Raw genomic sequence first — 14,727 nt, forward strand, 5'->3', positions numbered from 1 at the left:
TGTATGTGGGGGGGTCCTGTCTGGGCCCCAGGCAGCCAAGATTAAGGATATGGCCATTTGGCCTGAGCCTGGTGACCGATCTCCTAGAAGTCACCCCTGGGGTCAGCCCCCTGGGGTCCCTGGGAAGAAGGGACACTCTACCACCATCACCACAAGCCCCAGCCATGCAGACAATCCAGGGCAGACGGACCCAAGGCTGGAAGTTAGTGGTGGCCAAGCTCTGAGCAGTAATCTGTTCCTAGGCCTCGGAGGGCCCAGAGACCCAGAGCAGCTGTGGGAGATGGTAGGTGCTGGGCTCCGGTAATCTCCATTCCCAGAGCCTCCCTATTCAGGCCTGGGGAGACAGGCCCTGGGCAGGGTAGCTAAAATGCCAGAACTCTGAGTTTCTGCCTGGAAGCCATGGTTGGAGGGGGCTGGGGGTGACAATGAAGGGCCTTCAGGCAGGGGCAGAGAATCTGAGTGGGGCCGCACCATGGACTCTTCCAGGGAGCTCCCAGCTGGGCCTGGTCATCCACACTTCCCCTCCCTCCAGTCCCAGACCTGGAGGGGCTCTCCTCCTCCACACTTCCTGTCCAGCCCTTGGCCAGAAGTGCCCCACCTGAGAACAGGGAAGGAATGCTGTCCCCAGCATCCTCTGCACCAAAACCCCATTGTCCAGGTTCCCCAGGCCTTTTCAGCCCAGAAACCCAGAGAAGCCAGAGCCCCTCATCAGCCTAAACATCACTAATTTTCTGCCCAGGACCCAGAGGCTCAGAGTGACTTGATGAGTTTCTCAAGGACACACAGCATCAGGTGGCAGAGGCAAGCTTTCACTGCACCTCCTCCTCTGATCACTGAGTGGCTCACCTCTTCTCCCCTCCCTTGTTCTGGGCCTGGGGCTCAGCATCACACCTGAGGCTCGAGGCCCAAATGTCCACCTGGCTGATTCAGGGATGATATGTGAAGATGAGACCAAAAAAAGAGATGGGTAGGGGACAGGGGAGGAGTGAGGGGGCATTGAGTCCTTGACCTCAAAGCTAAACCTCCACAGGCACAGCCACTTTCTCATATGTGGTTAGTGGGCTTCCCTTATCCAAATACACCTGAAATTCCACTATTTATGAACATTTATGTGGAGGTAAGCATTGTTCTTCCTTTGTTCTTCTTTCAAGATGCAAAAGCTCCAGGAGAGACAGGTCAAGGGGAAAGAAACTGTTGGGAGCAGCAAAATGTCCCTCAGTAAGGAAGAAAGGCATTGTGGGAGAATCCCGGGAGCACCCTCTGGGATTAGCAAAGCTGTGGACGGGGTTGCACAAGACAAGAGCATTAGTCATTGGATGAGTTTACGCAGGTCCTACAGCGGTTCTTAGTCACAGAGCTCTCTTTCCAGCTGGAATGTGGTTCCCGAGAGGCAAGCTCAGTGTCAAGCCCCTTCTAGAGGAACATGCCGGGGGAGGGGGTTCCCTGCCCTTGTACCCCAGAATGCCCACGATTACCTGAGCCGTAAGCACCTGTGGCCAGCGGCCTCCTCCTCTCTCCAGCTTCCCGGGAGGGATGGGGGTGCAGGGGTGGAAGAGTGAGGGGGACGTGGAAACAGAGAAAGAAAGAGGACAATGGGATGAATGGAGGAGGTGATGGGGAAGGGTGGTGTGGACATCTCCCCGACTCGCCCAGGTGACAAAAAGGTGAGTCCAGCCTGGCCTCTCCAGAGAGGCTCTCAGTCTGTACCTGTCAGGCCATTCGACGACAACTGCCCAGGCCTCATGACAAGGCCTGGGGGTCCCCAGAACAGGCCCAGACACCCACGTAGTGGCTGGAGGCAGGTCTGAGAGAGGATGAGACAGAGAATGGAAGAGGAGGAAGAGAAGCAAGAGGAGGTGGCGGCCCTGGGGGCCCCTACCTTTCCCCAGGGCAGAAGGAGGCGCTGCCCGGCCGGTGGCAGGTAGCAACGGGCGGGTAACGGGAGGGCGCTCCGTCGGGTACCGGCGCCCGCCGCACCTCCAGGGGCCGTAGGCCCCCATTGCGGGCCCGTTGCACGTGCTCAAACAAGAGGGCCAGCTCTCTGCAGGAGAGGGCGCCATCAGCAGCAGGCAGGGACTTGGCACACTCCCCTCACCCAGTAGGCACTGAGCTCCTGAGCTTGGATCCTGCCAGGCACTGCCTCTCTAGAGGTGCTCAGCAAACACCTCAGGCAGGAACAGGCAAGGGTGGGAGTGGGAGAGACTAGCATTCCTCCTTCCCTTTCTGATTTCTGAGGACTTCCTGGGAAATCCTCAGGGACGCCAAGTATCGCTGTGCAGTCTGGGCTTCACTCGAGGGCACCCCACAAGGTGGCAAGTGGCAACTCCAACCCAGCTTCCTCTGCTCCTCACGCTGAGTGCCTGGGTGCGGAGCTGTGCCCACCTGGAGGCCAGCAGCAGCCCTGGAGTCCTCACCCCCCTGGATCTTAGGGGGGAAACTGAGGCTGAGGAGGGAGCCTTGATAGGGTGGCTAGCCCAGCTTTCTGCCCTGCAGCACTGGGTTCTTGCCAACTAGATCTGGGGCTCAGCTTCTTCGAAACTCTCCAGGCCACTTCCTGTTTCCAGAACCCAAGGAGGATACCTCCTCTCTCTGCCTTCTCAGCACACAGATGAGGAAACGGAGGTCCAGGGAGCAGGAAGCCCAGCAGACCCAGCATCTCCACACCAGGCTCTGTCCCTCTTACCAGAGGACCCAAGACCACCCACCCCCAAGTCTTCCCTCACCTCCCACACATCATATTTCTAACAAACCAGCCCCTGCCCCACTCCCCAAGGCCTGGCCTTGAGTCCTTAGGGCTGCTCCTGCAAAGGGCGCCTTGTTCTGATCTAACCAGTTTCTCTGTCTGTGAGGGGGGTGCCTGCTTCTGCCAGGTGGAGAGATGGGGGGAACGGTGCTCTTCTGGGAGCCCTTCTTCCCAGCCCCTTCTCTCCCACTCCTCCCCTGGGGAGCCCCTGGGGCTGGGAGGGGGCAGGGAGGGGGGCAGCCAGGTGCAGGGGAGAGTGGGCTCACCCAACAGCTGCTCTCGGAGAACAAATGAGGCAAAAACAGGCTCCCGCAGAAGCGCTGAGCACAGCAGCCTGGCCCGGCCGTGCACTCGGCGCCCGCCTGCCCGCAGACTGAGCCGAGCTCCATGGTCTTCATTCCTGCCCCAGGGCCTGGCCCCAAGAACCTTGGTGATGCTATTAATAATCCCCTACGTGGAGCCACCCCCTGTGTGGTCTTACCCTGGCCTGGGCTAGGGGGGGGCGAACCCACTTCTGGGCGCTAAGGCTGCTGCCTGGCACAGTAAAAGCAGGTCCATATTCATGCACAGGGGTGCTCTGAGGGCCCTCGAACCCAACTCTGGCACAGCCATTCTGGCCCATCCCACACTTTCTCTAGCCAGCTGCAACATGCCAGGCTGGCAGACTAACACTGCCCCCAACTTACACGGAGGGGAGAAGAGCTGGCTGGGCCACTGCCCAGAGTGGCATCAACTTTAGGTGAGCATGTGACTGCCAGCACTCCGGGACCCAGGGCTCACCCCGCACCCTGTGTCCAGTGTGCACCGCCTTCCCTGGGCAGAGCAAAGCGGGAGAGAGCACACTCCAGCCTCTGGGTTACACAGGATCTGCAGAGCCAGCCTCACATGCTCCCCTGGGAGCCCTCACCCCTTTCCCATCCTCCAGGGTGGAGTCCCAGCCACTTGTCCTCAAGAGCATTGCTGTCAGCCCCCTGCCCTTCCCCCTGCAGTGGGGCCTACCTGAAGGATGGGAGGATGCTGTCATAGTAGTACCAGGTGGCCGTCAGGTAGGCCCGGCTCGTGTCGGTGGAGTAGAGGCGCCACGCAGCCTGGCGGTATGGGGGAAGGAAGCGGGGTACAAAGCATCAGTGAGGCCTCTCAGCCCCCCACCAGCCCTCCGCCCCTGAACGGACCCAGGCCTTGGGCGAGCCGAAGGGAACCCGGAGGCAGAGGCCAGTTCCAATTCCACGGCCACTGGCAGGGTCAGCCAAAGAAACGGAGGCCTAGAGAGAAATGACTTTCCCAAGGTGACAAACAGATCCGCTTTGGAGCCAGGGGCCTAAGAGTGCGGGAGTTAAGAGCTGGGGTGTTGTCTTGGGGCAGACGTGGGTTTCCAGTGCCACCTTTGCCCCTTATTTATGTGGACAAAGTGAGGCTGCGGAGGCTCAGTTTCCTCATCTGTAAAATGGACATAATCCTACTTACATAAGAGGGTGTGGTGAGGATTAAATGGGCGAATGTCTATTAAATGCCAAGGGCAGTGCCTGGCACATAGTAGGTATTCATGCTGAGGTCTCCTGTTAAGCACCCCTGTTATCTCCCCTACCATGGCTGAGAAATAGCAACTCATGTGCATTTGGCTAATGTCTTTCTCTCCTCCTAGACTATAAGCTGTGTCTTGGTCACTGCTGTATCCTCTGGCACATGGTAGGTGTTCTGCAAATGTACGGGGAATGAATACTGACTGAGTGAATTATTATTACTAATAATAACTCACCCCATCTTTCCTAGCTGCCTGTCACTGCCCATGGCGTTGAGGAGGAGAAGAGAAGAACATCACCTACCAACCCCTCAGCATCCAGGGACTTGCACGGTTTCCTCTGCAGCAAGAGGGATGCGGGTCAGACAAGAGGAAGGACTGTCCCACCCCCTCTAGATAAGGAGAAGAGCCAGGGAGGGACTGTGAGTGGGGCAATCGGTGAGGGCAGGGAGGCAGGGAAGCTGCAAGGCAGGACAAAGCAGAACTGGGCTCTGGATGCCCTCCTTCTTTGGGTGCTTCCTGTCTTTTAGGGACTGCCCAGCGCTGACCTCACCGGCCAGGCACCCTCCCAGGACAGGCATATTTTTACTTCCTGCTTGCCTAGGCCCCTGGCTTGGGCTGGAGAGCAGCTGCCAGAGCTGTCTCATTAATTATGGGCACCACAATACCAGCTGTCTCTCGGCACGGACTGTGCCAGCCGCCTGCCCCTACAATGCCCCTTGGAAGGCCAGCTCCCAGGGGACAGTGGCCATTGTGCCCCAGGGGATACTGAGAGGGAAAGGCTGGGCTGGTGGCTGGAGATAGCAGGAATGGGGAGGGGGGTCCCACCCTGGGGAGGAGAGATAAGGGCAGCCAGTCAAACTTGGGCTCGGGGGCTGTGCCAGTATTGCCTGAACTCTTTCCTGCAGGGGTTTCTCTTGCATACGCCCTGACTGGAGAGACACCAAGGAGGAGTCTCAAAACCTCAGAGCCCTTGCCTCAGGCCACGCCCAGTCAGACGCCTCAGCAGGGACGGGAAACTGAGACCACACGCTCCTGGTTTTCCCCACCCCTCTGGCCGTTCCTTCTCTGTCTCCTCGGCCCGCTTAACTCTGCCCGCCCAGCCACGGAATGTTGAGGCTTCCTGAAGACCCAGCTCTGGACCGTCCTCCCTTCTCCTTCTTTCCTCTCCCCACCCGGCAAGCTCAGCCTTGCCCCGGGCTCCATTACAGTCTCCAGGCAATGGCCCCGGACCAGCTCCGCCCAGCACATTCCCCTTTTCAGCTGCAGACCTGCACAGCCAGCTGCCTCCTCAACATGGCCACTCGGGGTCTCAGACTCACATGCTCCACAAACTCAGATTCTTAATGCTCCAAATCTGGTCTCCCTCCAGTGAGCAGGGCCATCAACCATCCGGTTGGGTAAGCCAGAAACCTGGAAATCACCCCACCGCCTCCCTCTCCCTCACTCCTCACGTCATCAATCTCACCTCCTAAATATGCAGAATCTGCCCGTCTCTTTTCATCTCATCTGTTGCTACCCTAGTCCAAGTCACCCAGCACCCCGCCTCTCCCAGACTGTTGCCAGAGCCTCTTATCTGGTCTCCCTGACACATCTGGGTTACCCTCCAGTCTATTCCCCACTTTTCAAAACACAAACCTGATCATGTCACCCATTCCCCTTGCTTCAGACCTGTCAGTGGTTCCTCATTGCTCTTAGGAAAATGTTAAACTCCTCTCTGTGACCCCAGGTCTGGGCCTGGCCCACCTATCTACTATACATTCCCCCTTGAGATTTCTGCCAGCCTCGCTAGCCTCCTTCCAGTTCATCAAACACACCACAGGGCCTTTGCACATGCTGTTCCCTTACCTTGAATTCTCCCCACTTCACCTCTTCACCTAGTTAACTCTACCCATCCTCCAGCTCTCAGCTCAAGTGTCACTTTCCCAGAGTAGTCATCCCTGAGTTCCCCTTCAAGGTCAGATCAAGCCAGGTCCCCTGTTAAATGCTCTTGAGAGAACCATTTCTTTCTTTCAAGGCGTTTATCTCCGTCTGTAGTTACGACATTCATTTGGGTGAGTGTTTGTGGAATGAATTAAGGTGTTGGGAGTGTGGCAGGCTTCCTGATAACTGCACAACTGACAGACGGCAGGACTGGGTCTCCACCCAGCAGGGGCCTATGGCTTCTTGTCCAGGCTCCACTCCATTTCAGGCCCTGTAGAGCTGGGGCCAGAGTTGGACACCGGGGCCGCTCTGGCCAGCCCTAAACTGGGCCTTTGGTGCAGGACAAAGTTTCTGACCATCTGAGTCAGCATCCCAGCTCTGTCCCTGACTTGGCACGTGACCCCAAAAAAGTCACATCTCTCTGAGCTTCAAATGGAGTCATAGCTGTGAAGCTGGGACACATGGGTCAGCATACAGAGCTGACACACCCGTTCAGTTCAGGGACTTCCGGGGCGCCTTGTACCTGGATGAGGTTGGCCGCTGGCATCCTCCGCTTCTCGAAGTGCTTCTGCCGGTGCTGCTCTTGCACCTTCAGGGCAAAGCCGGAGCCAAGGATGCCCTAGGGGGACAGGCCTGGTTGGGGAAATGTAGTGGTGGGGACAACAAAAGGCAGCGAAGGAGCCCCCATCCCTGCACATCTGAGGTGCCCCCCCCCCCCCCCGCCACCTCCGCAAATGCAGGATGGGAGCTTAAGACAGCTCTGCCCCCAGCCCCCCTCTCCCCCAGGCCGGACGATCCTAAGTGGAGCGGGACTCACGGCAGGCAAGGCAAAGAAGGAGATGCCTAGTAAGGCGAAGCCGGCAGCCAAGACCCTGCCCAGCCATGTGTGGGGCGTCTTGTCACCATAGCCGATGGTCGTCAGTGTAATCTGGGGACACAAACCGGTTACCCGCAGAGCCAGTTACGGGGGCCACCCACAGGGGCTTGCTGGGGGCACAGGCAGGTGGGAGCCTGATCATGAGGGCAGGGGCCTCAGTGGTTGCCCACAGGGACTGGTCACAAGGACTTGTCACAGGAGACAAGTTAGGGGCATAGATGGATTCCCCTCTTCCCCGTGCCGGTCAGGAGGAAGGGGTACAGGCCACAAAGGCTTGAGGTGGGGAACTAGACGAGGACTCAAGCGGATCCACTGGGGCAGGGGGTGCCAGCCCTAGCGGAGAAGACAGGGACAGACCCGCTCAATCCTGAGTCGGGGTCACGATGGTCAGGCCCGGGAGGATCCCAGGGAGAAGGGCGGCTCTGCACAGACCCTCACGCACCGTCCCCCACCAGAGCGAGTCGGCGTAGGAGGAGAAGTCGGAGTTGGCGTCCTTCTCGGCCAGATAGACCAGGAAGGAGGCGAAGATGAGCACCAGGAACCCGATGTACCAGGCGGTGATCAGCTCCTGCGGGCAGCAACGGGGGAGACCACGGGGAGGGCTGAGGCGGAGGGGCGTGAGGAAGCCGGGATGCTGCGCCCACCCGGGAGAGGCGGCGAGGTGGGGGCCTCCCAGAATAGCCTGTGGGGCGTGTTCTCGGAGGGGATAAAAGTACCCCATCGCTCGGAGTTCCCCGGCGGCGGCGCGGCCCGCCTTTCTGTCTCAGCGCCTCCCTTCAAGGAGACCCTGCCCGCCTTCCCGAAGCGGCGAGGCCCTCCTACAACCGCAGGGTCCGCCCCAGCCCCGCCCTTGGCCTTCCAGGTCCGCGCTGAGGGTCCGCCCCAGCCCACCTTGCCCCGCCCCCTAAGCCCCACTTGCAGGCCTCGATCCCGCCCTACATCTAGTCCCCCAGCGCCCCCTCACTCTGCTGTGAGCGTGGATACCCGAACCCGGGACTTGCCAAGGAAGACTCTCAAGGTTTACCCCTGAGACCCTGCCTCCTGGCTTGTCCTGATTCCCAGGCCTCGCCCCGGCCCAGCTTCGGCCCCGACCTGGCCCCGCCCCTTAAGCCCCGCCTCCTGCCCTGGTCTTGAGTCCCCCGCAGGTCCCGCCCCTGCCCCAGAGACAGCCCCCTCTGGCCTCGCCCCCGCTGAGTCCCTAGTCTTCCCCACCCCTGGCTGCGCCCGGCCGCACCTTGCTGTGCGCGTAGACCACCGAGCCGAGCAGCTTCCAGGTGCCGCCGCGCCGGTCCATGCGCACCATGCGCAGGATCTGCAGGAAGCGCATGCTGCGCAACGCGGATGTGGCAAAGATGTTGCCCTGCGTGCCCGCGGCGATGACGGCCACCGAGGCCACGAACACGATGAAGTCTGCAGGGGCGGGGGTGGCGAGGTCACGGCCGGCGCCGGGGAGTCAGCCCACCCCGCGTCGGGACCCGAGGTCGGGGATTCCTAGGACCGTGGGGGGACGGACCCCAGGAGGGTCCGTTGAGTCTTCGAAGGCAGCCGAGGGCTGGGTCAGGGGTGGGTACAGGTGTCAACCCTGGGGCTTGGGGTCAAGAGTCAGGTGCGGGCAGGGCATGCCTTCTTACCGATGACACAGAAGGGTTTTCTGGCAAAGCGGAGGCGGCCCTGCCATCCTCGGTAGCGGCAGCAGCATCCAGCGGACCAGACCCGGATGATGTACTCCAGGCCAAACACCACGATCATCACGAACTCCTGTGGGGCAGCGGCCTGAGTGCTGGTCCTCCTCTCCAGGACCAGGGCCCAGGGCCCACAGCACCGGCCCAGCCCTGAGTCCCGGGCTTAGGGTTGCTCGGATTTCCTCAGAGCTCCTCTCCTGGAGGTTCTTACACCTCCATGGATCTAAGGAGGATTCCAGAAGGAAGGTGGCCCCTTCCGTGTCTTCCAAAGAGACTGAACACTCAAGTCTGTCGTCCCCTTCCTGTCCCCATGAGCTGTCTGGGTTTTTCTCCTCACCCCGCCCTCCCCATTCCAGCCACCCCAGACTCTGGAAGCCAGACTGAGTCACATCAAGGGTGGCTGTCCGTCAGCTGTCCCCCTCCGAGGTGTGTCTGTTTAAGGAATAAAACCAACCCATCACACTAGGGCTGGAGTTAGCGGGTTTTGTCCTGAGAAGGAGTGGGGCCTACTCGCCTCTTCTCTGGGCCCACCATAAGCCCTGACATAGAGGCAGGAGGTCCCCCCAATGCCTGCCAAAAAGCAGGGGATGAAGCCCAGAGAGGGACAGCCACCAGCTCAAGGAACACAGCACAGCAAGTGGCTCTCTGAGCCATGGTTTGAGAAGCCTCTCTGCACACTACATAGCCTCCCTCAGCCGGGGACTCCGGCACTCACCAAGATGAGGAGACACTCGTTGGCAAGTTCCTGGTGCTCCTGAATAGTGGACAGCACGGACAGCACCAGGCAGCTGAAGACCAGCAAAAATCTGCAACAGCAGCACAAAGGAGAGGGTTAGACTGCTGGATGGACAGGACAGCCGAGGAGCCTTTGACAGGAGGCTACAGAGTCAGAGGAGGAGGGAAGCATTATTTGGGAAGAATTATCTGGAAAGCAGAATCAGAATGAGAGTTGACTGGAGTTGTGGCTCTGTGCTGTACACCAAAGAGAGAGGCCCCCAAGCTCTGGGCTGCTGAGCCCACAGACACCTTTCAACCCTCTCCGTTGCCCTTGATGGAGGCTGCAGCTCAGAGAGGGGGTCACACAGCTGTGAGAGGCAGGGCTGTCTGGGCTGGCAGCGGGGACAAGCCAGCTCAGGTTCCTTCAGGCAGGAAATGCCTCCAGGCTCAGCCACTCATAAGTGGTGGCCCTAGCCCCTGGCTGGGTGTTGAGGTTGTCTTGAGAGAAGTGCCCCAGAGGTCAGGCAGGGGGCAGGGGAGGTCAGAGGCTGAGGGAGGGAGCCCCCTTCTCTATGAACTCCCAGGTGGCAGGCGTGTGGCTTCTTCTGCAGAATGGGGGTAACAGCCTCTGCCTTTGTGAGCTCCTATGGAATTAAATAATGAGCAGCTATGGAAGGAAGGGGGGGTAGGTCGGGGACACGGAGGGAAGGATGCAGAGGGAGAGAGGGTGGAGGGAGGGGGATGAGGCAGCGTGAAGCCATGCCATCGAGGCCTGGGACTCCCCTGAGGACAGTGGGAAGCCACTGAGTGGCCCAGCACCAGATGTTTAGAAATGGAAGGAACTTTAGAACCCAACTCATGCAACACTTCCCTCACCCTCAACTGCGCTCACCGGGAAACTGAGACCCAGAAAGAGAGAGGCATTGGCCCAAGGTCATCCAGTCTGTCCAAGACAGAGATGAAATTAGAGCCGGGGTTTCTGAAGTTCTCAGGGGATGGGAAGAAAGGAAAGGGCGTGAGTTGAGAAGCTGGTGGCCTCGGGAGTATGTGAATACGTGAGGGAGGACAGAACAAGAGGCGCAGGCTGCAGATGCAGCAAAGGGAAAGAGGCTGGACTCCCGGAAGTGCTCCTCTTTGGGACGGGGGGTGTGCTGGACATGTACGTGTCCTGGAAGAGACTCCTCGGGAAACGGGCTTCTCTGGAAATGCATCCCTTGTGCGCTGACCCACGGCCTTCCGCAGATGTTCCCCGTCTCCCCACCCGGGACCAGTGATACTGCCTTCTGCCTAAAACACCTCGCTGGCCCCTGAGACTGCGCACCCTTCCCTCTCACAGACGCTCCCAGCTCTGGAGAGCCTGCTGGGATGCCCCCCATCCCCCTGCTCCCCCTTCAGAGCTCCCCTCCCAAGGCTTGCCTCCCTGTATGTGTCCCAAGTCACTTTCTACATGGCTTTTTTTTTTTTTTTTTGCAATGCTCTCCACGAGCGGTGTATTTGTTACAACAATGAACATAGATTGACACATCATTATTCCCCAGAGGCCACAGTTTCTATTAGGGTTCACTCTTGATATTGTACATTCTATGGGTTTGGACAAATGTATCAGGTCATGTATCCACCATTATGGTATCATACAGAGTAGTTTCATCTACATGGCTTTTTTCTGTTCATGTTGGCAGGGGCATGGGCTTGGAGTCAGAGACACCTGGGTTTGAATCCTGGTCCTGCTGTGTGTGCGTGGCCCTGGGAAAGTCACCTACCTTCTCTGAGCCAGCCTCCTCATCTGTAAAATGGGGGCTGACGGGAGGGAAGACACGGAAAGGGCAGGTTCCACCCTGGCCTGCTTACACCGCCTTGGCCAGGGGCTCCCAGCCTTCCTGGAGGGCAGGTTTAGGGCTGCATCCCAGCACAGGCCCCCCGGTGGAGGAGGTAGGTGGCAGACGTGGGTATAGAGTTTTGAATGAATGCGTGAGGAGGAGGCCTCCTTGGCCAGGTCCAGCAAGAGCTGAATCAGCAAAGACCTAAGGCAGGGGAGAGGAGGGGAGAGCACCAGCTCCTTGTGTTCAATAATTAACCACAGAAAACGCAGCAGCCATGTCCACGGAGAGGGACTGCGGCTGACACACTGCTCAGGGGCAGAAGTGTCCTCCCCGAGGCCATCCCATCCAGCCCCGTCCTCTGAGAAGGGCTGCAGGCCAATCTTGATTGGCTCTACCTTCAGAATATATCCGTGGACACACCACGGCTCACCACCCTGACTAAGCCGCCACCGTCTCGCCCCGATGGGTCTCCCTGCTGTAAGCCCCTCTCTTCAGAGCCGCTGGGCCGATCTTCCTACAATGCAGAGCTGGAAACCATCACTCTGTTCACAACTCCCCATGACTCTTAGAGAGCGAAAGTCAAATGTCTCAGCGTGTCGTGTCCAGCACAGCCCTGCGAGATCTGGGTCCCACCCTCACCTCTTGAACTTGATGATCTCCCCTCTCACACCTCCCCTCCATCACCGTGCTCTAGCCATTCTGACCTCCTTGCCCTTCCTGGAGCACACCAAACGTATGTCCCAGCTTGCACTTGCTTTGCTGTTTCCTCTGCTTGTTTATTGCTCCCTTGCTCATCCAGGTCTCTGTTCAAACATCACTTCCTTGGAGAGGACTTCCCCAACCACCCCCTCTCCAAAATAATGGCCTATCTCCCCTCTCTCTCTCCTTATCTTGCTTATTTATTTATTTTTTCATAGCATCTTTGAAAGACTGAGGAAATGAATAGCAGGAATTCACATTAAACAGACATCAAAACACCACGTCGCAGAAGCCCACAGTTTGTACCCACTGAGGAGGATCTCACAGCTCTAAGCACATCCATCCGTGACTCGTCAGGCTCCCCAGCATCCTCCCTGAGAAGGGAGAAGGCAGGTCTCTGATCTCGACAGCTCCATTTGGTGGACGCTGTTGAAAAAGCCCCTCCCACTGCCTTCCTGCACTGGCCGGGAGTCTCCTCACCTAGACGCTCAACACAGTCGAACAGATACACTTGGTCTGATGGAGAACATCTGGTGTCCCAGGCACCTGCATAATTATCTTTATCTTCCAGGTGAGGAATGGGGCCCAGGGAGGGACAGACCTGTCAAGATCACACAGTGAATCAGTGGCAGAGCTGGGGCTAGAACCACAGCTCCGGTAGACCCCCAAGCTGCCTTGGCCTTCCTGAGGGGTCCTCACACCCACTCTTGGGGCAGCAGGAAGGAGACCAATGTCTGGGCTTAGAGATGGAGAAGACAGGGCGAAGGAGCCCTGAGCTGGGGTCTGGTTGTGTCTGCCAGAACCAGAGTGTGACTTCATCCACGTAACAAGGAAGGACTGTCTGAGGATCATCTCTGGTCCCCTCTGGGGCCTCAGTTTCTCCAACTGTATAAGTATAGATGGTACACAGGAGCTGGCTGGCTTGGGCCCTCTAGAACCGCCCCAGCAGAGGGGCCAGACTGGCAGCTACCTTCTGGAGCATCTTTGCCCATCATGTCTGGCTGCAGGGTGGGGCCCATGTTCTCTTTTGCCCAGCCAAGGAGGCAGAGCGGGAGAAGGGGGTGCTGCCTGGTGGGCTCTGCTTGGCTGGGGCTTATTACGAGACTTATCACAACCCTCCCCATCCCCAGCCATTCTATGCTGTCCCCCTCATTCAGGAGGGTAGCAAGGAACATGTGAATGGTTTGCTTAGGACCGTGGTTCTCAAACTACAGTGGGTGCCAGAATCACCTGGAGGGCTTGTTAAAATACTGGTTTCTGGACCCCACTCCTAGGGCGTCTCATTCAGTAAGTATAAAGTAGAGCCTGAGAATCTGCATCTCTACAAAGTTCTCCGATGACACCAATCCTGCTCCTCCGGGGACCACACTTCAAGAATCACTGGCTTAGCTAGTAAGAATGGTTGTGGCTGACTCAATTATTAGCCAACTCAAGGCTTTTTAAACAAGTGCAATCACTGCCTTCTCCCCCCAACCCCACCTGCCCCACAGCCTTCCTCAAATCACTGCCCAGAAGCCGCCACGGGCAGGGGAGGTGAGGAAAGGCCTGCTGGGGAGCTGGGTCTCATGCCAACATCAGCTTCACCCCTGATTCGCTGGGTGACCCCATAACTGCTCTGCTGGCCAAGGGCTTTCTATTGGCCAGGCACTGTGCCCAGCCCTCTGCGTGCAGACAGTATTCTTAACCACTTCTCACAACAACCCAAGGCTGACCAATAAGGAAACGGAGACTCAGAAGGGTACACTGTGATGGCTGCACAACTCTGTGAATATCCTAAAAACCACTGAATTGTATACTTTAAAAGGAAGGATTTGATGGTATGTGAATCATATCTCAACAAAGCTGTTATTTAAAAGAAAAAAAAAAGATAGAAAGAAAAGTATACTAGGTTGTCCAAAGCTATAATGCCAGGACCTGAACCCAAGTCCACCTGGACCACCAAGCCTCACTACCTCTCTGGGCGTTAGTTTCCCTGTCTGCACCATGAGGTGGGGGATGTCAGCCTTATGACTCTCCAGCAGTGACGTAGAAGGGACAGGGTCAACCATGAGCTCAGGTCCAGGTTCTCTGGGGATGTCCCTGGAGAGACAGACACTGGGAGGCTGGAGAGATGGGGATATGGGAGGGAGGGGCCGCACAGCAGAAAAGAGGTTCTTGCCTAACCCCTCCGAGCCACATTCACTTAAGAAATGTTAATTACCATCTACATTCAGCCAGACTTATTATAAAGCCAGAAATGAATAATCCAGGCCCCCAAGAAATTAACAAGTGTAACAGCTGGTGACATAATGGATGAGGTGATGACAGTGTGCCTAGGGCGTTGGGGGGAGCCCCACGATGGCTTTAGCAGAGCTAAAGTGGAGGGATCCATGAAGACTTGTTGGAGGTGACGAGGACAGGGGTGGGGGTGCCCCAAGCAGAGGAGGCAAGATTTACAAAGCAACAGGGATGTGGGAGCCTGAAGTTCCCACTGTGGAGCCCACAGCGGCCAGTAGTTCTGGGTGGTGTGGGCCTAAAGTGACGAGGCAGTGGAGAAATCCGAGAGGGCCAGATCCAGGGACCTTGAGTGGCACCCTCAGGCATTATGAAGGTTTGTGAGTCCTAAAGGAGATGGGGAGCCAGTGAGAAGTTTTAATAGAAGGAATGACATGATCTGATTTGTATTTCAGGACCACCACTCAGGGGCAGTGTGGAGCGTGGAGAAGAGGAGGTAAGACTGACCAGGAAAGCCACAGAAAGCTCCCCAA

General features: G+C 57.8%; 1 protein-coding gene across 10 annotated transcripts in view; it reads right to left on the bottom strand.

The window, feature by feature from the left end:
- The window catches only part of KCNQ4 (potassium voltage-gated channel subfamily Q member 4), a 52,761-nt gene that overhangs the window by 14,820 nt on the left and 23,214 nt on the right, over positions 1 to 14,727 (bottom strand). For 5 of the 10 annotated variants that reach the window (XR_011436428.1, XR_011436429.1, XM_070260239.1 and 2 more), the window contains exons 2-10: positions 9,460 to 9,550; positions 8,694 to 8,820; positions 8,297 to 8,472; positions 7,505 to 7,630; positions 7,003 to 7,113; positions 6,709 to 6,804; positions 4,567 to 4,602; positions 3,743 to 3,831; positions 1,880 to 2,041 (exon numbers count right to left, since the gene is read on the bottom strand). Coding sequence is in view for 8 of the 10 variants with exons in the window: in XM_070260239.1 (XP_070116340.1) it covers positions 1,880 to 2,041; positions 3,743 to 3,831; positions 4,567 to 4,602; positions 6,709 to 6,804; positions 7,003 to 7,113; positions 7,505 to 7,630; positions 8,297 to 8,472; positions 8,694 to 8,820; positions 9,460 to 9,550 (1,014 nt within the window). In the remaining 2 variants the exon portion in view is untranslated. Of the gene's footprint in view, positions 1 to 1,202; positions 2,042 to 3,009; positions 3,156 to 3,742; positions 3,832 to 4,566; positions 4,603 to 6,708; positions 6,805 to 7,002; positions 7,114 to 7,504; positions 7,631 to 8,296; positions 8,473 to 8,693; positions 8,821 to 9,459; positions 9,551 to 14,727 lie in introns of those variants that run through there. The other 5 variants (XM_070260240.1, XM_070260241.1, XM_070260242.1 and 2 more) reach the window with 5 other exon arrangements.

This window comes from Equus caballus, chromosome 2 (genome assembly GCF_041296265.1).
Source record: "Equus caballus isolate H_3958 breed thoroughbred chromosome 2, TB-T2T, whole genome shotgun sequence".
Lineage (NCBI taxonomy): Eukaryota > Metazoa > Chordata > Mammalia > Perissodactyla > Equidae > Equus > Equus caballus.